Source organism: Eschrichtius robustus, chromosome 11 (genome assembly GCF_028021215.1).
Source record: "Eschrichtius robustus isolate mEscRob2 chromosome 11, mEscRob2.pri, whole genome shotgun sequence".
Taxonomy (NCBI): Eukaryota; Metazoa; Chordata; class Mammalia; order Artiodactyla; family Eschrichtiidae; genus Eschrichtius; species Eschrichtius robustus.
The window spans coordinates 65,712,480-65,735,217 of record NC_090834.1 but is presented as its reverse complement, the minus strand read 5'-3'; the positions used below and the strand labels follow the sequence as shown (position 1 = coordinate 65,735,217).

At 45.5% G+C, this 22,738-nt stretch overlaps 1 protein-coding gene across 8 annotated transcripts in view; it reads right to left on the bottom strand.

Moving 5' to 3' along the window:
* The window catches only part of PPFIBP2 (PPFIA binding protein 2), a 158,251-nt gene that overhangs the window by 43,216 nt on the left and 92,297 nt on the right, over positions 1-22,738 (bottom strand). For all 8 annotated transcript variants that reach the window (XM_068554740.1, XM_068554732.1, XM_068554734.1 and 5 more), the window contains 3 exons: positions 19,485-19,577; positions 15,404-15,517; positions 4,087-4,218 (listed from right to left, as the gene is read on the bottom strand). In XM_068554740.1, coding sequence (XP_068410841.1) covers positions 4,087-4,218; positions 15,404-15,517; positions 19,485-19,577 — 339 coding nt within the window. The remainder of the gene's footprint in view (positions 1-4,086; positions 4,219-15,403; positions 15,518-19,484; positions 19,578-22,738) is intronic.

Genomic DNA, 22,738 nt, shown 5'->3' with positions numbered 1-22,738 from the left:
TTCACAATAGCATCATTTGTAAGGGCAAACACTTGGAAACAACTAAAATGTCCACCCAAGAGAGAACTGGTTAAATAAATGAGGGCATAGTCAGAGCATAAAATAATATGTAAACATAAACATGAATGAGAATTTTTTTTTTAATGTATTTGATATGAAACAAGCTCTATGACTACTCAATTAAAAAAAGAAAGGTCTAGAATAATGTGTATCTGTGCAAATATGAGGGAAAGAAGTTATCCATATAAATTTGCTTGTCCATGCATAAGATAACTCTGAAGGATACAAAGCAAACTGAGAACATTGGTGTCTGACTGCTGGCTGGGAAAGAAGAGGTTTTGCTGCATATACCTTTTTGAACTCTTAATTTCTGAATTGTTGGAGTATATTTCCTATACAAACAAAAAGGAGTAAATAAAATAAAATGAATAATAAAACTCTCCTAAGTCAGGCCAGCTCTTCTCTGAGCAAACACAATCTTCCCAGCCTTTGCTCTGTACTCCAAGTTCATCATTCCAATTGCAACAGTTCAGAAATCAGAATCCCTCCCTTCCAAGGTCCCACCCATAGGAAGAAAGGAAGCAGGACACCTGCTCTGTAAGACATTCCATTTTCTGTCAGGAAATCCTAGAGATCATTCCGGTTCTCCTCAGGCTTGTGTATATCCCTGATCAATTGGGCTGACTTCATGTCCCAGCACATGCTGGATTCTCTGTTCCCCTCTAGAAAGGCTGCTCTGCTACTATGCGCAGAACCCTTTGGATCTCACAAAGGGATCCAGCTGCAGGCCTCCCTGCATTCCCCAGTGCTTAGGGAAGCCAGATGCCCTTCTCCAAGGAAGATCCCTCCAAGGGACATGCCTTCGATAGATGGGCCACCCCGAGGTTTTCCTTTGCCTCTGGATCTCTTTCTTTCATGTGCCATCCTCCTTAACTGTGGTATTTACTTTCCATGTTGATCACTTCTCCTGCAGTCCTGCTTTTCAGGAGTAAACCTAATTGGTCCAATCTTGGGTCTCCTGAAATGACCCAGAACCACTGCAAAAGGCTCAGGAGAAAAGGTACAGTAAACAGGAAATCCAGTATTCACCCACGTCTCATAAGGGTCACCACTGACTCCTGAGCGAGGCTGGCTATCACGATTGTCTCCATTTAACAAGAAACCTACACCTCAAAGTCCTTGGGTTTATAGACAAACATTTGTAATCACTTCCACAGCTGACTACAGGGCAGCAGGATACCTGCTTAGGATAAAGCCTGAGCTACACAGAGAAAGTTTATTTCAGATCTGGCTACCTCAAAAAAGTCCCGCCTCTTTTAAACCACAAGCAATCAGGCTTTAGGCTAAGCACATTCACTGGAAAAACAGCAGCAGTGTAGGATGGGAAGCAACATTCCCTTGATTCATACAACTACAACCTTGATGACCCCAGCTAGCCAAACGCCTCCCTCAATATAAACAGCTCCACCACGCACATGACAATAGTGCAGCTTAAGCAGCCCTCTCCATGGTTCTAAGCCTCGGGTGTTCCAGGTAGTTACAAACAGTGGTAGAGAGTCTGAGCATACCAGTAAAGATTATGTTTAATGACAAGAATGAGAATGTTGCTTCAGGTCATATGGCTGTTGTTCCCTGATTATCACAAGTTTGAACAGCCTGAAAAACTCCTCCACATGGAAACCTAATGTTTGTACTAGCAACTGGGAAGGGCTGTTATCGGGTAGGACTGAGGCCAGCAGCTCAGGGTCTATGCTGCCTCATGCACGAATAGTCTGATGGAAAACAAAAACAAAAACAAAAATTCGGATTGAAAAATAATCCTTCAGAAAAGAAAAAATAAAGCAAACAGTAAAATGACTGCCTTAGCTGTGCTTGGCCCAGAAGTGGGAGCTCCCCCTTCCTTCCCTAGAAAGGAACTGAGCTGCTCCAGCTCGGTACTAACTCAGTATTCTGCCACCATGGACTGACCCTCATGCTCACACACACCCATGTGTAGGCCCATGTCCCCTACAGTGACTGGTTCAGAATCAGGCACGTGACCCAAATTGGCCCACTGATATGCAATCCTGGGGTTTTGCTGGAATCTTTGAGAGAGAGAGAATCTCTCTCTCTGCAGAGGTTGCCAGGCTAGTAGGATCTAAAGCTGCTGATGGCCATCTTTGTCGCCACATATGGAGAGCCTTTCTGAGAATAAGGCTAAAACAGAACCAAATGAGACACTAAGCCTGATTTCTAATGACATGGTAAAGCCAGCTGGATCTAGTGATATCAGCTTTTTAAACCCTAGACTACTCCAGTTGTGTGACCTAATAACCCTCCCACTCTTTCCTTTCTTTCTTTTCCTTGTTTCCTTCCCTCCCTCCCTCGCTCTCTCCCTCCCTCCCTTTCTTCCTTCCTTGGTTTTGAGTTGTCTCTACCACTCTAAGCCTTCTTACAGAGTTTATTCAATTCTGGCCCCCAAGCCTGAACGTATATCCCCATGTGATCACACATTTTGAAACATCGGTAAAATAATTCTAAACCTGTAGAAAATCTAATTGCTTCTCCCTGAACATTTAAGAAGCACAGTCTCTTTACCTAACACTTCACACAGATAAGCTTTGAGTGTGCGTAAACTTAGCAGTAAGTCAATAATGTAGCTAGGTCTACATTTCCATTTCTGGCATGCTTAAAAACACAATCAGTAAGTAATTGATAAAAGCTAGTAATCCAGCACTATGCTAAGGACTACACATATACATTATCTCATTCCTTCCTCGGAACAACTGAGCAAATAGGAAGTATTACAATCTCCATTTTACAGAAGAAGAAACAGAGGTTTGGGAGGTTAAATTACTTGCCTAAGATCACAAACCTACTGAGTAGCTGAGTTTGGATTCCAGCCAAGAGGTCTGATTCAAGAGCCTGCATTCTTAATCACTAGAAGATAGAGTCCTCAGCTTAATGGAGATAAATTTTCTTTTGGCAACTATACTTCTTACTAATGAGCATGTTCTCAAAAGCAATGCAAGGAATATGCCCCACATATTAGAAGTGTCTCAATCACCAGTGTTTACCCAGTAAACACAGAAATGTGCCAGGTTTCCGGGCATGATGGTGTTGGCGCTTAATTGAAAGGAACAATATCCACCTTTAGATTTTAGAGATGCCTAAATGGAAGAGAGGATACCAGATCATATGATAGAGACTTAGCTTTTGTGATTTTTTTTTTCCGACTTCATCACACAGTTACCCATTTTACAGATAAAGAAATTGAAGTTCAGAGAGATTAAGTAGTTAACTTGCTGAAGTTCAAAGAGCTATTAAGCAGTTAGGTCAGTAATTGAGCCAAGGTGTTTCTAAACCTAAAGGCTATTCTTCTTTCCACAGCTCACAATGCACAGTGTACAAATATAGGGACTTGTAGCTAGAGGCACACGGAAGGTGGTTATCTAAGGTTAAAACAGACTGTTCTGAGCTCTGAGCCTAAAATTTATCCAAAACATTTATCCAAAAAAAGAGTCTGGCATGCTCTACAATGGCATATGGAGCCTGAGAAAACAAAAACAGAAACGAGATACAGGAAAACATTCTCTGAGAGAAAGCCTGTGCATGGGCTCACCCATAGGAGCCATCAGGAGGAAAGAAACACATAATCTAAGGGTTGCATCTGGGTCTGTGAAATGCACATCAAAGAATGTCTCTAGACTCCATGGACAATGATGCTGGCTTATTGAGCAGCTGACTTCATCCCAATACGTGGTCATTACCTTGGCTCTCACAGAAGACATCTTGGTTTCTCCAAGTCTTGTCTGATCCTTCCCCCACTACTGCTTCCCTTTCCATCCTTGTCAGCAGCTTGAGGGAGGATACAGCCTTAGAGCCAAAACTGGGTGGTTTGGGCATTGCTGAAATCTGCAGTCACAGCAAAACCTGATAACTTGGTATTAACAGATCATTGTGTCTCTGGTGCATAGATGTTTCTGGCACCCAGTGGCTGCCAGGCTTGGGGTTGACCAGATGGCCCGAAGCCACATTAGGCTAGCTTCCCCTGATCTGAGCTTTGGACAGTATGGGTACCCCCAGAAGGTGATGTATCACACTCACCTCTGCTTTTTTCTGCTTCTCTTCCTGCTCTCTCTGCTCCTTCTCCATGCCCACCAGCTTGAGCTTCAGCTCAGACACTTCAGTCATCAGATCGAGCTTCTGAGTCTCAAGAGATGTACGACTTAGCAGCTCCTGCAGGCAAAAACAGATCTCAAAATCATAAACCTCCATGGCAATAAGAACAACTCTACCTCCATCCATAGGACATAAGGCAGTCTCTACATTGTACGATGAAACTGCTACATCTGAGCCACAGTCCTATAGGGGGCAGGCCTGGGCTGATGCTGGGTCACTCAAGGATAGCACAGCCTGATGTTACCCACTGTGCTCTGAGAGTCAATGTGAGCTACATTTCTCAAAAAGCACATTTTTCCATAGAAACCATTATTCATTCTTCCCAGGTAGAGAAAAACGGATGGGTCTGCTCCACGAATGAAATTTCTCCATGTCTATTTTTAAGGCAAAGCAGCAGATCCTCTCCACCAAAACAAACAAAAAACCAGCTTAGGTTAACATTATATTTTTCAAAACCAAAGTTTCCTTATCACCTCCTGGGCTCAGTCAATATTTAGCCCAGTCTTCCACACATGTCATTGGAAGACCTTACTGCAACGAACCTAGAAGGGAGCTAGGACATAAAGTAGATATTCGATGAGTATTTACTGAATGGTTACAGTAGAATCTTATTTATGTGATATGTATCTTTCCTAGAATGTAAATAAGAAAATTATTCTTTGCTTATTTTGAGGACAGACCGGGGAGGTTATCAGTAGTCCTGCCAAGCCTAAAACAGTAGCAGACAACAACCTGCCATTAATATATACACTTAATAAGCATAAATAAGACACAACAAAGGTGATAGGTGAAACACCTGCTCAGCACTACTAGGAATTATGAAGGACCTCAAAAGCCAGGAGCACTTCCCAAAGTCCAGGGTTAACATTTCTCCATTGGCAAAAGGCGATGTTGTGTGAGATCCCAAATCTTGGCACGTGGAGACACTGGACACACAGGTCCTGGCAAGGAGACCACGATATGATGCTAGGAGGGTAACCGGCCAAATGAGCTGATGGAAAGGACACAGCATCCTGCCATGGTCTGAAATTTCTGTATCATCTTAGGCAACCCAACCCTAGTACAAGACCAGTGATCTCAACAATCTGACCCTACAGCCATGATTTCACGTTCTGAACTGTCCTCAACTCATAAAACCAAACCACATGAGTCAGAGATTTTAACTTGGAAAACATGACTCCCTAGGCAAAAGGCCATCAGTACCTCAGAAAGGTGGTCTACAAACTGTCCGTCTGCTAACCTGAGGGCGAGTATCCAGAAGCCAAAGAATTCAGCAAAGTGAGCTTAGTACTGGGCTGAGGAGCCCAGCTCTTCCTGGGCCAGCCAGACTTGAAGCTGGCTTACAGGGTAAAGGCAGCAGCAGTGTCATGCCAGAACTGCGGGCTGCTTGGTCATGAGGAGTTAGCCAGCTAAGCATGTCCAGTGTTGGGACTGGGGGTGGGTGGACATAGATGCACTGAGTGCCTCCTCTGTGCTAGACACTGTTGGGTACTTTACATACATCCTCTCAATAAACCCTCCCAGGGATTTGGCAGTCAACACTACTATCCCTATTTTACAGATGAAGAAACGGGCCCAGAGACTGGCCTGTCTTGGCCAAGGGCACACGCCAATCAACAGCAGAGTTAGTTTTAAAACCAACGTCTGTTTGGCTTCAAAACTCATTTCTGTTTAATGTATCACATTGTTTCCCAAACGAGAAAGAAGTCCAAGAATTTCAAGGGAAATAAAAAAATACATGCTGAAAAAAGCCAATCAACAAATATTCACTGAGCCCAGGAAAGAGCTGCTCAAACTGTTAAGATTTTGTTGAGCACATACTATCTACTAGGGCCTGGTGCTAAGGCTATGCAGGCCATAGAAGGCCCTAAAATGTTCTTCCCTGGGTGAGGAAGATGGGATTTCTGGGTCTTGAGTATCTTAAGATATAATCCTTCCTAATGCCGCCTGCTCGTTATCGACATCCTTCTCCCTCTTCCCCACCTTCCCCTTTGCCTGCACCTCCTCATTCTGTGTCTTTCTCTCCATCCTTTCATCTAGCTGCTTTGTTCCAGAAATGATTTGAGGCAGTTTGCAAAATAGACAACTCAAGTGAAAAAATAAACCGTAAAAATTAAAGCAGGTAAGGAAAGAAGTTGAAGCCAGAGTGACTGTCGGCATAAAACTCATACCCTAAAGTTCTATTCACAGCTAGAGATGGAGTACAATGTGTATGTGAGCTTCCCAGCCACCAGTGCAAAGGGAAAAAGGGATGATTCTAGAACTCAAGGTCCATGGGATAATAACAATTGCTTTGGAGTGCTAAGAACTCAGAAAATCTTCTTCCATGAGACTTCCACCATTTGTTCAACTACCAGATGCCAAGGCCTAGGGATAGGAGAGTTAAAAGTACAGCCCCTGTTGAGCACTTGAGTCTCTTAAAACGGTATTTATACAGTTGTCTACTGACCAGCATTCAAGATACTGCCTTGGTGGGATTTAAAAAAGCCTCAGAAGGCATCTCTCTTGAAAGCTAAGAATCTACTCTGCTTTCATTATTTCCAGAATCCCTCTGGCTGTTTTAACTGCCAGGTTGTAATTGGTCATACCAATGTTCCAGTTAATGAGGATAATATTCTAATTGGTTGCATTAAAATTCCAATGGCCATTCCAATTGGTCATGCCAGGGTTCTGATTGGTCACACTAACATTCCAAGTGGACATTTCAATTAGACCCACCAAAGTTTTAATGAGAAGCCTGGGGCTGCTTAATTTCACATAGTCCACTGATAACAAAACTTCTCCTTACTGCCTCCTAGATTCTATTAGCATGTGCTTCCCCCTCTCATTATCATCACCCCTGGTCCTTGTCATCAATCCCCTGGTCCTTGTCATCAATAAGTACTGTCCTACTCCCTGAACTCAAAATCAGCCTTAGACAGCCTTATCCCAGCCCAGCTCCACTTCCCCATCTCCAGGCCCGGCATGGCCTCCAGCCACTGTTATGTACTATGACCTCTATCCTAGTTGTCTTAATAGGATTTAAATACCCTACATTCTAAACTGCTCTTTCTACTTCCAGCAGAAACCGAACCCTGACGTTTGCATGACATGACATGTCCTTCCCAGTCCTCTCAAGTAGAGACCGTTCTGCTCCAGCAACCCAACTTACAGAACACCTTTCTCCCTGTTAAACACTGCTTCTTCCAGATCTCCTACCTCTGCTCTCCTCCTCCTCCTCCTCCTCTAAGGCAGCACCACTCAGTTAAGTCACATTCTCCCCCAAATATCCAGACCCCAAGATAGTCTCCCATTTCCACTGATTATCCTTGTTAATCAATCTTCCACTCAGTGTCCACCCTGGTTTCACATTTCTTGACCTTGACACCGACAGGCTTTGCTTCCACCTCATTTCAGCTTCTCAGTAGTATGGCCACAGCCTGACCCTCGTCTTGATCCAGAACATGTGTCCTTCACTTCTAAAATCTTCAACTCTGAAATTCTCTCCTCTGGCCACAATCCTCTGACTTTTCAACTGGCCCATTTAGTCACTCAAATCATCTTTAATTTCTTCTTCTGTGGCTACTAGTTACTTAATAACTCCCTATTTTCCTAGTTTATCGACTTCCTTTAAGCAATATTTGCCTCCTTATCCACCCTGTACCTTAAGGCTTATCATTTCAGTTGTATCATTTCTGCACCAGAAAATTCTTCCTCTGACTCATCCTTGCCCCTAGATCTGAAGTGTATTTGCTTCACCAGCGCCCGCTCCATGCCAAACCTCAAAGACTTTTGTCTATGTTTCCACTCCCCCCGGCCTAAGAATTGCTGGTAAAAGTCACTTAATGATGCCAGTTGGTTTCCACACAAATTTACGCTATCTGATTACAGCTGATCTTCCAACACTGCCTAGCAAAACTTGTATTCATCTCTGGCTGGTTCCTTTCAGAGTTTGTTCCAGATCTTTTCCATTCTCCTCGAGCCCTAAACCCCACCCTATCCCCTTCTTCTCCTTAAATAACCTCTCCTATTTACTGAAAAGATTTTTAAAGGTCATCTGGTTAGTCACTGAACTTACATCCTTCCTATTTCAAAGTTTCCCAGAATCATCTCTCAGTCCTCTCTCCTGAATCTGTGTCTTAGAGAAAGCAAGCCCGCACCTCATTTCTGAAGTTAGTCTGACATAACTGCACACAGCCGACTTCTCTGTCAGGTTCTTCTATCTTTAAAAACTGTTCCCAGCCCAGTAAGTTTCCAGGTTGCACATTAAAAGCATATGTTAAAGGACACAAAGATTCCAGAGTTTGCTCCTGAATTGCCCCACCTGACCCACCTTCCAGATGCTGACCAGTCCTCCATGCCATCCTCACGCAGCTTGAATGAGGATTCAGGTAACTCCCTGGTTAACCAGTAGCGTTTGGCTTTGTCCTCTGAGTCCTGGTCCTGTTTCTCCCTCTAGCTGGTAGTGCAGAATGACGCCTACTCACAGGGACCTGGGCCCTCCCTCACCTCTGTACTGCCTTTGAGGAAGTTCTCACCAAGTCTCCGCTACTCTAGGGTAGGTCCATTAATCATCCGCTCTGACAGGCATTTAATCTCTCCCTCACCATCAGCTTCCATCCCTCAGGCTATAAACATGATCAAATTTCTGACATTCGAAAGAACCTTCCCTCTTGACCTTCCTTCCCCTCCAGGGACCACCATCAGCTCCTTAGTGCTCAGGCTAGGCAAACGCACTCTGCGTGTGGTGTGAGTGTGAACGCCAGCTTTTTCTCTTCCCTCCCCTCTCCCCCTCACAGCCAAGCTCTGAAAAGAATAATCCACTCTTTGCTGCCTCTTCTTCCTCACCCTCCTGTCACTTCTCAGGAAAACGTCTGCATGCCTGCAACCCAGCTTCTGCTTTCAGCAGAACACAGAAACAGCCCTGGCTCTTGGACCAGCGTCCCAACTTTCCGAGGCAACTTTCACCTCTCTCAGCTCTCAACCCAATGACTCACCCTGCATCCCCTCATTAGTGTGAGCCCACCCTCCCTTTCCATTTTCCTGACCTTTCTTTCTTTCTAATATTTATTAATTTTGGCTGCACAGGGTCTTAGTTGCAGTGTGCGGGATCTAGCTCCCCGACCAGGGATCGAACCCTGACCCCCTGCATTGGGAGCACGGAGTCTTAACCACTGGACCACCTGGGAAGTCCCATTTTCCTGACCTTTCTTTTTTCTCCTTTTCTTCTCTGCTGGCATCTTTTATTCTGTCCACCCCTTAGGAGTAACATTCTTGGATCTTTAGCTCCCATCCCCAAGACTGCAGTTGATCTCTGATCCAGCCTGTTTGTCCAGAGCACGAAGGCAACGCTTGGCACCTACTGAGACCCGCAGGGTGGGATCCTGCTGGGATGTCTTGGAATCATAGAGCTACTGTAACGGGGTGAGGGGGGAATGGGGAGGCAGGGAGCTGGAGATAAGGGGCAGAGGTTCGTAAGCAGCAGTAGTGTCTGCTCTCCTGATTGGTTCAAGGCTGCCTGTGTAAATGAGAGAGGGCAAGCGATGAGGAGGTGGTGGTATGGGAGGACGGTGTTTTGTGTTTCTTACTAGGCAGGACCATGAAACTGGGTAATGAAGAAAACCAATGAACAAAATTATCACTCACCCCCCTCACTTCACCACTACCAGTAATCTCTTCCAGAAGGACAAATACATCTCCTTTCTGGGAGATGAAAAAAAGCCTCCATCTCAGAGCAAACCATCATTTCCTTTTCCCAAAGCTCAGTGTCTGACTAGAGCTGATAAAGAGAATTTGCCTTTCAACTTTGCTCTCCTTAAAGGGCCACATCTTGAAGCGATTACTTCCAACTTTAAGTGTGGAACCTGAGCCAGGGAGTTTCTGACCAATGACGGAGGACTGGAGCCAGACTGGCAACCTGAAACCAGAATGAAAGAACGGGCCATGGAACGACTTGAAAGGAAAAATATGTCCCTCTGCCCTTTGAAGTAAGAGGCCTAGGCCTTGCCGGGAAGCCTCCTCCAGGGAGAGGGGCTCGTAGTCAACCTGGGTTTGAGTCCAGACTCAGTCTCCGCTAACTAAGTCATCTCTCTGAACCTCAGTCCCCTTATCTGTAAAAAGGGGTAAAGCACTTACCTCACACTGCGGTCTGGAGCTCCAACATCAAATCAGATAAACTTGAGGAAAGCAGTTATCTCTGCCTCACACATCTCCCAGGGGGAGTTTTAGGGAAGAACTGGCAAATCCCCTTTTTCTTCACTCAAGTGTCCTGTCTCCTCGGACAGATTTGTGCTCCCACAGGGTCAGGTGCATAGCTCTGTTTGATATCCTTTCTGAGGTAGAAATACCTCCCCCTAAAGGTGCTCTCGGGGAATTTATGAGCTGGGTGCCGACACCTGGGCACACTGTTCCCTCACTCGACTCAAGGGCAGGAACTGGGCCTGTGTCCTGGGTCCCGTAACCCCCTGGCCATTGTGTGATAGTCCAGTTTTAACAGAACTGGAACAACTGTACGACAGCTCGAGGAGGTGGGCAGTGCAGAGCCCACACTGTCATCTCCGTTCTCTATAAATGAGAACCCAGGTTCACTGACTTTCCCAGATCAACCACAAGTGGTGAATCTGCAGAAAGTCACGTCCATGGACTCCAAACCCCCTAAATTTGTCACTCTCCACACCTCACCTAAAAGGCAGCCAACACAATGAGGTTGCCTGACACCTGGGGCTCTGGGTCAGGTTGGAGGACTGAGATAGAGCCTGGTGTCCCTTCCAGGTTTTCCAAAAGCTGGGCTGTGTCCTCACAAGGAGCTTTGCATCCTTTCTTCCTCCCCGCTTGGGTTCCCTATCCTGTCTTCTTTTTGGCACTAAACATGGCTGCTGCTCTTGGCGTTGATTACACCTGTCAATGGCCAGCCTCTGGAAAGTGTTCCATTTGGCTGCCAGCTCTGTGTAAGACCTCTTCTCCACTGAACAGCATCGGCTTCCTCCCTGAAATCATCACCCGCTGGAGAAGGGTCAGTGATCAGAGGCAGAGGAGCTTGTGCAGGAACTGACAGGACCCCAGAGAACCCATGGAGGCCGCTTTAGAAAAAGTCACCAGGGACTTCAAATATATCACAGAGCATAAGGAACTCTCTCTCTGTGAGAGATTTTGTTGCCAACATGGTCTAGGCCAATCACAATGGGGAGGGCGCTGGTCCACACCTGTATTCCTGGGGTGTTATTCTGGGCTCTGGGCTCGGATAGTTCAGTGTGCAGCCCTCAAAGATGCAGCTGGGCAACGCCTTGACCTGCTTAAAACGGAGGTGAAAATGGATTCAGGCTGTGGGCCTTTGAAGACCCACTTGTACATTTCCTGGGAGATGTCTCTTCCTAATGGGGAAGGTTCCCTGGGGAATCTAGACACGCTCAGTGAGTCAGAGACCGTATCAGAGTAGGTGTTTCCACAGGCAGCTCCGAGAGACGCTTGTAGCTGCTCCGTTCCCACCCTGTGTCCTGCAACAGGCTGCAGACAAGAAATATTTTGCCCTCAAATGTGTCTATAATCTATGTGTGGCTCATGTGGCCCTGCCTCTGTGCTGATTCTGTTTGGTCCTGGTTTGCCTGTCTAACCCCATGGGCCTTCATGCTCTCCCCTTTCTGGAGACCAGATGGGTTAATGTGTAGAAGAAAACAGATGAGAGCTAAGATATCAGCACTTAGCAGGGGACCAGGCCAAGCCAGGCTGAGGGGTCTGTGGCTTGTGAGTCGGGTGGGGAACATTGGTCAGGAGAACAGCTGTCGGGGGAGAGAGCGCAGTGGGGTTTGGAACCCATGGACGCACAGGGTTGGGACGATGCTGGGTGGGTCTGGGTTTCCTTAAGTGCCCCCAGAGGTCTTCTAGCCAGCCAAGGGGGCAAAGTCTGGAATAGAGGTTGCAGACTGGAGATCTGTGGGCCAGGCTTGGCCTAAAGGTACCATAAATATTGTGTGGTTCACACAATACTTCTTTTTCATTTAAATTAGTTGCCAATGTTTTTAAAATAGAAAGACTGATCTTTAAATTTTTACATCTGGATTTCCAGCTTCTTGTGAAAAGCAGTAATGGGCCTCCATGGGCGGTCAGCTAGAATTGAGTAGCGGCTGGCTCCTTTAGAAAGGATGTATTCAGTGTGTAAGGGCTAGCAGGAGCTGCCTCCCCAAGGGAAGCAGTGTCAATAGGCAGTCAGAAGGCCCCACGCTGTGACAGTGAAAGGGTCTCCTTCAGAGCTCCTCAGGCCTTTAAACAGGAGTCCAGACTTGGCTGAGGGCTGGCAGAAAGAGGCAATTGTGGACTTCCCTGGTGGCGCAGTGGTTGGGAGTCCTCCTGCCAATGCAGGGGACACGGGTTCGAGCCCTGGTCCGGGAAGATCCCACATGCCGCGGAGCAGCTAAGCCCGTGCACCACAACTACTGAGCCTGCGCTCTAGGGCCCGCGAGCCACAACTACTAAGCCCGCGAGCCACAACTACTGAACGCCGTGTGCCCAGAGCCCGTGCCCTGCAACAAGAGAACCCGCCGCAATGAGAAGCCCGTGCACTGCAACAAAGAGTAGTCCCCGCTCGCCGCAACTAGAGAAAGCCCGCGCACAGCAACGAAGACCCAACGGAGCCAAAATAAAATTAATTAATTCATTAAATTAAAAAAAAAAAGAAAGAGGCAATTGTTTGCCTCCATTCTCTGCCTCAAGGATGTGAGTCATGCTTGCCCTACCATGAGCCCTGGGGCCCAGGATATCATAGTCAAACCAGGCAAGTCTCTGCCTATCCCCAGTTCAGAGGACACTTACGTATGTACTCCACGCTATAGATGGCATCACATCAGCATTGTGATGCAAGAATTAAGCGTCTTTTCAAACAGTATCAAGCAGATTTCAGGAAAGCATTAGCATGTGCAGAACATTCAATGTGTCATTTAGAGCTGGCAACCCAATGATCTCCAGATCAGGCACCACCAAGCCCAGAGAACACATGAGTGGGAGCGGAGCCTCAAATGCCTATGACATGAACTCAGAATTCTCCAGGAAAGGAGTACTGCACACTCCTTTCATTTTACCCTTGAAAGGCTGAGAGACGACGGTCAAAGATATGGGCATAAAAATAACTTGGTTAATTTCAGGAAGATCTTTCAACCCCAGAGGTAGCAAATAAGAGCTACTGCACTCCAAGATATACCAAGCCAAGACATCCACCTCTACGGTACATGCAAACCACATGACTGCTACCCCAGCCACAGCACACAAGAGAGAAGATTTAGAATAAACAGGATATAAGGGGCAGTTGAGCTTAAGACTTTTTTAAAAGTCAAAAATCCAGTCTATGGGATAATGCTTAGAAGGATAAGACAACCTCAGAGAGCTCAGGCACCACGATGGGCCACTTTCTGACCTCCGATCGTGTGGTTACTCACCAGGCACTGCCTTCCTGAAACATCAGCCTTCTGCCATTTTTCTGACATGTTCCCTTCCACATGCAAATTTTCTTGGTCTCTGTCTAGGTTTTTTTTTTTGTTTGTTTGTTTTTTTTGTTTTTGTTTTTTTTTTTTTTTACAGCCCCTCCATCATCTTCCTCCCTGGTCCCCACCCCAGAACCGCATCTTTTGCTGTCTTGAAAATATAATCTAGTGGGTTGTCCCATGCACTCTTGTGAAAATGCTTTTCTGCCATTTGAGATTTTTCCACCAGGCTATTTTCTTTCCTGGGTCTTCAAAAGAAAGATTCAACTTTTAAGAGTAAATAAAAAGAAAGATTCACTCCTGTTGCTACTCGGATTTCCAGGGAATATGATAAGCAAGAGAAATGGCATACGATTTAAACAGAAAATCAAATGGAGCCAAGAATGTGGTAACTTATTAATCAGCAATGAAAGGATAAACTAATAACAGCTTCCAAGCTGTCGGAACTAGTTTCTACAAAGACATTTGCATAAAAATACTGATTTTTAAAGAAGTTTTTCACATGCACTCAAAGCTAAGAAACACCTAGAAACTAAGATATTTACCCTAAGACCAAAGGTCATATTCAAAGCCTCTGTTCATTACTATGCTGTGGAGAAACAATTTGAATTTTATGCTGACCAAAGCAATTAAAAAAAACAAAAAAGGTTAGAGCTTGGGGGGTGGGGGAGGGAGATTATAAGCAGTCTTCTAACTGAACCCGCTCATTTTAAGAGATGGACTTTCATTCTTTAAATAATTAGTGAGCACCTTTTATGTGCCAAGTACTATATACCAGGAGCTACAAAGCATACACACATAAACTTCAGTCATGGTTTATTTTTCAAAATAACTGAAATGCAAAAATGATGCAAGTTAAGGAAATTAATTAGATATATTATTAGAGTTCATAAAATTTCTGATTAGCATCTCAACAAATTCTGAAAAGACTTTTGATAAAAATTCAACACCTCTTCCTAAAAACTGCAGCTCGTTATTTACAATGGGGTCAGACTGTTCAAGAAGAGTCAATTCAATTATAATACTTTTACTAAAAAAAAAAAAAGAAAAAAGGTGGAAAAAAACTCACTCTATGATGTTAAGCATAGAAAAGCTGAGGACTAAATCATATCTCTGGTGCAAATAGTGTTTTGTATATTATATGTACATATAACAAAAAGGCCCAAAGAGAAACAAGAAGACATTTAAGAGATGTTTCTGAATGGTAAAAGAGCAGCTAATTTTTTTCATTTTAATATGTATTAAATTATATTAAAATATTATTTATGGAATGTGTGATCGGTTTTATCAAAGAAAGCCAAACAGAGTGAGAGGGGAAGGAGTGAGGGTAGGAAAGAGGCACAAAATAAGTTAATCGACTTTTGAAAACCCCAGATGCCACTTACAGGGCAAAGGCGACAACAGTGCCATGCCCGAACTGTGGGTTACTTGGTCATGAGGAGTTAGCCAGTTAAGTGTGTCCAGTATGGTTGGTGTGATAAGATGAGGGGGACATGGCCAGCAGAGAGCTCCGCACTGAACCAGGCCAGAAAGTGCCCTGGGAATCTGTCAAACCAGCCCAACAAGTTATTCCTCCCAGGCCAGTCCTTCCCTGCCCTCCCCCTCCGGTTTCACCTGCTGTGTAAACACCACAGGCTAAGCAGCCAACCCTCCCCCTCCAGCAGCCAACCCTCCCTCCAGGCAGGACGGGAAAGGGGAAAGGAAGCAGCAATGTCTGTAACTTGGACCCAGAAAGGGGCTTGCCCACGTGAGCAGCTGCAGGACCCAAGGCCCTGGGCCCCGCCCACCCTTACCTGTTGAAGCATCTCTTCAGCAGCATTGAGTTTCACCTGGTGCCCTTCCAGACACACTTCCAGGTCCCGAATCTTCTCTCCTTGGGCTTCCACTTGGTCTGTGAGGACACTCACCTGTCCCAGGAAATAAAGCAAGGGTGCAGGATTGGGACCGGCTCCCCGCTGGAGGGGAGCCGAGAAGCCACACCACTGATTCTTGATGTGAGAAGAATGGCTGTTATTTTTGGTGGGTGGCAGGTGGGGGAAGTGTCCTGCATGAAGGGAACCCCGGTTGCTTTCTCACCTGGCCAGGAAGTCCCAGCCACCACCTGGACCAGGTTGGTCACATTTCCAGCTCTTGACAGACTCAGGAGAAAAACACCCAGCAGCCACGAGAGCAGCCTCTGGCCTGGACTCTGGCTCCTTATGCCTCTCACAGAGCTCCCTTGGGCAGCCCGACCTCAAGGAATACCTCAGCTGGCTCGCCAGGGCTTCTGCCACCTCACGTGGAAGCGCAATCCAAACTTCTATGCAGAGCAGCCAATGACCTTACCCCTCTCATCAGGGTGTGAGGACAGCTCACCTATCAGGCGAGGGCTCTGAAGCAATTAAGGAATGTGGGACGTAAAGGGCATGTATTAGCACCGACAAAACTTGGCTGCAGGAAGGTTTTTGTGCTTCACAGGCCAAAACATGACTTTAAGTCATAAATATACACAAGCCACACTGCATATACAGTGGCAGGAAAACAGTCGTCTTTCTGAAGAACATCGAGACTATCTATTGGAATTGTTAGCAAATAAAAATCCATTTACAATAAATCATTTAAATTATACCCTAAATACAGACTGAGAGGATTTTCAAAGCCTCCTCTATCAGCAAACAGCCCTTTTCCTTATTATTATTATTTATTTTCCTTATTATTTTTAAATCCTTTTCATTATTATTAAATAATCCTTTTCCATATTACTATTAAATAATTATTATTAAAAGGTGCCTCAGAGCAGGAAGAGGAAGAAAGCATATGAGTGACCTCCCCCAAAATAAAGAAATCAAGGACTGGTAAATTGAGATCCTTCATAGCCTTTTGGTTTTTACCAATGGTTGACTCATCGCCATTTACATATAGATGATCATAAATTATTCCTCAGTGTGTAAAGGAATGATAGCTGGAGCATGAGAGGTAATTTGAATTCACTTATGCATGCTTAAATGAAGTTATGAATTATAAAGCTCCCTTTTACAGAGGCACTAATCTTAATGAATACGGCTGCTTTAAGCTTTCCATTTTTATGTTCCTAAGTGATTAATGAATTATTGAAACATACTCCTGGAGCTGATGCATGATGTGCTAACATTTCAATTATAATCCAAATATGGGCGCCCTATCCTCGCTGCCTAACATGATCAGCCGTCCTGGCCTTTTCAACTACTAACTCTAATTTCAAAAGAGTAGGATGCCAGGGGTGGCCTTTGCTCCCTGGGTTCCAGAGTTTCTGTTGGGGATGTGTTATGGTTAATCTTATTGGGATGATTAACACTTAGAGAGTCTGCACCACGCCTTGGGGCCATGCGCTGGCGTTACCCAGCGGAATAGGTACCCAGACGAATAACTTGTGGTCTTAGGTACCAAGAGGAATAACATGTGGTCTCTGGCATTCTATAGCTTATAGCCCAGCTGCTCATAAGACTCGAGATACACCGGGTTGTGGGGTCCTTATGAACAGGAATACTCAGTCTAGGTTATGAATGTAGAGGTGTAGAAAATTGGGAGAAAATGTATAAAGGTTCTAAATGTGACCTTTATTCAAGAAAAACAAATATTTTCTGAGCCCCTACCACATGCTAGGCATAATTTTAGAAACCGAGGGGATACAGAAGTGGGGGAAAGAGAAAAAGATGAAAATCCTTGCATTAAGAAGTCACATTCTAATGAAGAAATACAAGATTTTGGTTTTATTTGTTGTTTAATCCTGAAAACAAAGTATTTTGCCCTGTGTGATTTCCCTTGTTCTTCCACAAGTAAACCCAGGAGAACATTCCGGGCCAAGGGCGCCAATGAATTCAGTCTGGCTGAGCTGCCTTGTGAACTAATCAAGCAAGCAGCGCTCCCATGCTGAGGACCTGTCTAACCTGCTCCATGGAGCCTCCAGAGACAGCAGTGAGCACGTAAGAGCAACTCCGAGAGTCTGTCCACAAGCTCCTGGAGGGATAGAAACCACTAGGACCCACTTCTGACTTTTCTGATGAGCAGCTCCCCAACTGTGCTAGAATTATTTCATTAAGGATTATTCAAGAATTCGGAATTTTTAAAATATCAGAGAGATTATCACACAGGAATTCTTTTAAATTGTAACCCTCTAAATAGAAATGTCTCATTTCAGCCATGAAGATTCCAGGTTCATTAGTTTGTAGCTTGGTATTTGTGGCAAAAGTCTAAACTGGACGCTCTTCCATCAGTTGTGTCATTGGGATGGAGGTTCAAATTACACATCCCTCAAAACGTCTGCACTCTAATGTGCTATATAATCTGGCCCCTGCTACCCCTCAGTAGGCAGTTCCCAGGCTTCTCAGGGTCACCAGCTCCAACCACACGGCCCCTTCCTGTTCTTCCCACACGCCAAGCACATGCCTACCTCAGGGTGCTCACTGGACCAACCACCTCCTCTGCCTGGCATGTGCTTCTCCCAGTCTCTGTGGGGCTCCCTCCCCAGCTCCTTAAGTCTCCTATCGGGGGGGTCTTCCCTGACCACACAGTCCTATCCTGCTTTATTTTTTTCCATAGCATTTATCATCACTGGAAACATTTTGTGAATTGGTTTATCATACATGTACGTGCGCACACACACACACACACACACACACACACACACACGAATGGAAGCTTGAGAACAGGGACTTTGTCTATTTTCTTCACTGCTACAACCCCAGCACCTAAAACCGGTATCCACTGAGTTGTGGGCATGCAAATAGTTTTTAATGAACAAATCAATGAAGTGAAGGAAAAAAAAAAAAAACCTAGGATGCAAAATTGTGTAATTGTATATTTGGTCTGAGCTTAATTTTTTAAAATAGGGGCAGGACAGGCAAAAAAAAAGACTGGAAGAAAGGGCCAACATGTTAAATTCTTTTTGACTTTCCAAAGTTTCTAAAATAATCAGATATTATACCTACATTCATAAAATGAAGTGAAATGAATAAAAGAAATAAGGTAAAACAGAAGGAAAAAAGCCCAACATACTGCAGCCTCTTAACTCTAGTGCTAACTCTAGTGCTCTAAGCTAAGGCCCATAGTCTAGGGAGGGTCCCAGAACCCTACCTGCCCCCTCGCTTCCATCCCACTTACCAGTCTTAATCACCACCCTTCAAGCTTTTTAAGGAGCTAGGATTCGGATATTAGTCTTATTATTCTCTAAATTGTCAATCACAGTGTCTGAGGCATACCAGACCTTGAGGCTTGATTCATGCGTTTAAGAACTGACACAGCAAAGAGCTCCTACCTCAGCAAAAAGCATCCCATGAGAAAGATCAACTTTTCAGAATGCAATCCAAGTTTTCAGACCTGAAACAACGTCTTTGACTCCTTGTCCCTGAAAAGTTTTGGAGTTCCTTTCTTCAAAGTAAGAGAGTCATCAAAGGCTTATTAACCCATGTTAACAGCTCCAGGGGGTTTGGCCTCAAAGTGATCAGTCTAGATCCCACTCCGGATGAATTGGGACTGATCCTCTTAGCATCCACCCTGGGGCTCTTTAAGAGGCTTTGCTTTATTAGTGACATGAGGACACATCTCCTTTGCAAGACTCCTGGAAGACAGGGCCCCATTAATCAGCCTGGCCACAGAGCTTCCAGTGTATAGATGCAGATACTCTTGTAGTCCATGATAAATAAATGAATCCGTTCACAGCCCCCAAAAGCCAAGGCCAGAGTTAAATTTTGCCCCCAGTTACTTTCTCCTTTGTTTCAGGAAAAGTCTTTTGAAAAACATACACTTTGGGAGCAGGAGACATCCAACAGAGAAAACCCTTTGGACTTCCCTCCTACTTAAGGCAGTTACAGAGTTGGAGGTAACAGAATAAGCTGGTTCCCACCAAAAAGGACCCACCTGTAATATGAGGGACTCCTTATCTCCTTCTAGACGTGCTAAGCGTTCCTGGTACGTTTCATTACTAGCAGCACTGTGGTGATTTACCTGGGACTAAAGGGAAGAGGAAAAAAACACACACTTAAAAGGCTGGAAAAACATCTTACCAACTTCCAAATGAAGTACGCAATTGGTGAGGACAGTTTCGCTCATTATCTGTGCAAAACCACCCACCTAAACAGGAAACCACAGGATTTCAAAACTACTACAATGAGGACCAGATCAGATGCCACTGATAGGCGTGCCCTGAAAGTTGGCAAAAACCACCCCCTGGATGACCTCACCTTTGGCTAGAAAGGCCTCGGTGGAACTCCAGACCCAGCGGCGCTTGACGTGACTGGGCGTGTTGGGTCTGGTTTAGCGGGAGGCACAGCCGGCCAGCAGCACCAATAGCAATAAGGGTCTACTCTTTGAGACCAGGGAGCTGGTACCATTCACCGAGGAACTATATGGGAACAACTCCTGCACAGATCTTGTCTCCTGACTCTCATGTCAGAGTTCTCCAGAGCCGAGGCACACCTCACGGTGTGGAGGCCCATCCTGAACATCGCCGAGAGCCTGGAGGATGATGGATGCCTAACGGAAGGCCCTTCATCTACTCGCACATCCCTTTCAGAAGTGGCCGATCCCACCCCTCAATAAGGGCTCTGGCAACCAGGGTGGCACGTGGAGTTGCTGCAGTGTTAGAGCTGAGAGGAATAAGCTAAGATGAAACGTCTTGAGAAGAACCCAAATGACAGCCAGAGGGATCTCAAGGGCCAAGCAGAGGGAAAACACAGGAAATACCAAGTAGCCAGAAACCATGGAAAACAGAGGACAGGGAGATCTGAGATGGCAGTCGAGAGGCAAAGCTTATAAGATGCCCTGAGCTAGAGACAGGAGCTGCAGTCACTTCCTGGGTGTGTCTGCCCTGGTTGTAGGCAGGGAGGAGGGAGGTAGCTGCTAATGGAACTGAACTGGCCCAGTGCTAGGACTACGCCCTTCTTCCAAGAGGAATTTAAGGGCCCAAACCAGAGGCGCACAGTAGGCCATCAGGGGCTCAGCAGTCTGAAAAACCAGATCTTATTGTTAAATGGGGAAATGACATTCATTGACACCTGGGCTGGTCCAGAGGAGTCAATGCTCCAATGTTCGTAAGGCGGGTATCCTATATCCCAAAGGAAAGTCACGATTGTACAAAGGAGAATGTCAGAGAGGAGACCAGGCACAGGGGCCCAGAGGTGGTCCCCTTCTCCTGAGCCCATTTTGCCACATTCCAACCTTCAGAATGGGCTTTCCAACCACACCCCATCCCACCTGCCCCGTTAAGAAAAGATACCTCCTGCCTTCCCTTGTCCCATCCTTTCTCCAGTGCACTGCCTAGGTGAGGGCAGGTGGCAGAGCCAGGCCTGGTTCTAAAAAGAAACAGGGACCAAGAAATCTGCATTCAAGCCCTGGAGTGTCACTTGTGAGAGAAGCACTGGCTGTTTGTCGAAGGTGCAGCAGGAGGGTGAGCCCAGGGGCCATTTCCCAGGGCAGCTGTGCCAGGCACAGGCTAGACGGACAGGGCACCCCTGCCATTCCGCTGCCTTTTCCTCTAGCCCCTACTCCAGTCTGCATCTTGTTCAGTGTTATGGAAGCTCTTTCATACCATAAACAAAGGGGCTTAGCAATCACTAATGGCCTCTTTGTGTTGATGGCAGTTTATTATTGTTCCATTAATTAATATTCCAGTCATCACATGGTCAAACACTGACTAGTATCCAAAGATATAATTATAACCTACATTTCTCAGAACATAACAAGAAAAGAAAGGAAAATAGTTCTTAAGCAGCAGGTCAATTGCTTCTCTGTCCAAGACCTCACATGATGGTGACTTTCAGAGGAGAGAGACGGAGAACAGAAAGGACCCAGGCACCCAAGTGAAGCTGTGTATATCCAGCGCCAGTGCCAAAGTCAGCACATGCACAGGGCCACCCACCACTGGCAGCTGGCACTTCTCCAGCAGGAGATGAAGGGAAGGCTCCTTCCACAAGACTCCAGCCAGCTACCACGCCACCTGGGCCTCAGTCAAATGGAGTGCAGTGTGTTCATACGATAAAAGACCTACCCACACAATCACCCAGAGAGGCAGCTAGTTGACAAAAAAAAAAAAAAAAAAAAAAAAGAGGAGGAGGAAGGAAGGAAGTTGATATCGTAAGTTAATACACAAAATGCATGCCATAGAGTCTATAACACATGCTAGAAGTAGATTAAAAAAAAAAACTGAATCTACTCTAGCAGCCAATGGAAAAAGGGAAGCACAACTGAGTTAAAAGATGCACAGATCAGTATGATAAAGTCAAGTTGACTGCCTAGGAGAAGCACAGCTCTTCCTAAGGAAGGGAGAACCATCCCTTGTTTCCACAGAGAGACTTTGTGTAGTGGGATAAACAACATTCATGATGATATCCTCACAGTAAACAGAGCCCAGCAGAACTCACTGCTTTCCTGTGATGTTCTCGAAATAGGTCAAAGGTTAGTGGATAACGTGGGCCAAAAACCAAAGCAATTCTATGGAGACCAATACAATGTGGTCCAAGTACTGTGCTCTAGACACATAGCGGGCACTTAGGCGGCGCTCACCATGTGCCAAGCGCTGTTGAGAGCACTTTACGTATATTAATTCATTTAATCCTTCCCACAACTCCGCTAGATGGGTACTATTTTTATTCTAATTTTACATTTAAAGGAACTGAGGGGGCTTCCCTGGTGGCGCAGTGGTTGAGAATCCACCTGCCAATGCAGGGGACACGGGTTCGAGCGCTGGTCTGGGAAGATCCCACATGCCACGGAGCAGCTGGGCCCGTGAGCCACAACTACTGAGCCTGCGCGTCTGGAGCCTGTGCTCCGCAACAAGAGAGGCCGCGATAGTGAGAGGCCCGCGCAGCGCGATGAAGAGTGACCCCTGCTTGCCGCAACTGGAGAAAGCCCTCACACAGAAACGAAGACCCAACACAGCCAAAAATAAAAATTAGAATTAAAGGAACTGAGACACAAAGTATACGAACAAGGCACAAATGGATTATTTGCCCAAGTTACCATGTACGAAACCAGTAAGCACTCTGTTATAGCTTAATTGAGGAACAGATCAGTATAAATTTTGTTTTATACACTGCGATTGTATGAAAGTTCACTTAAAATAAGGTGTAAAAATGCTGTCTGAACCTAAATATCCATTAACAGAGGAGTGGATA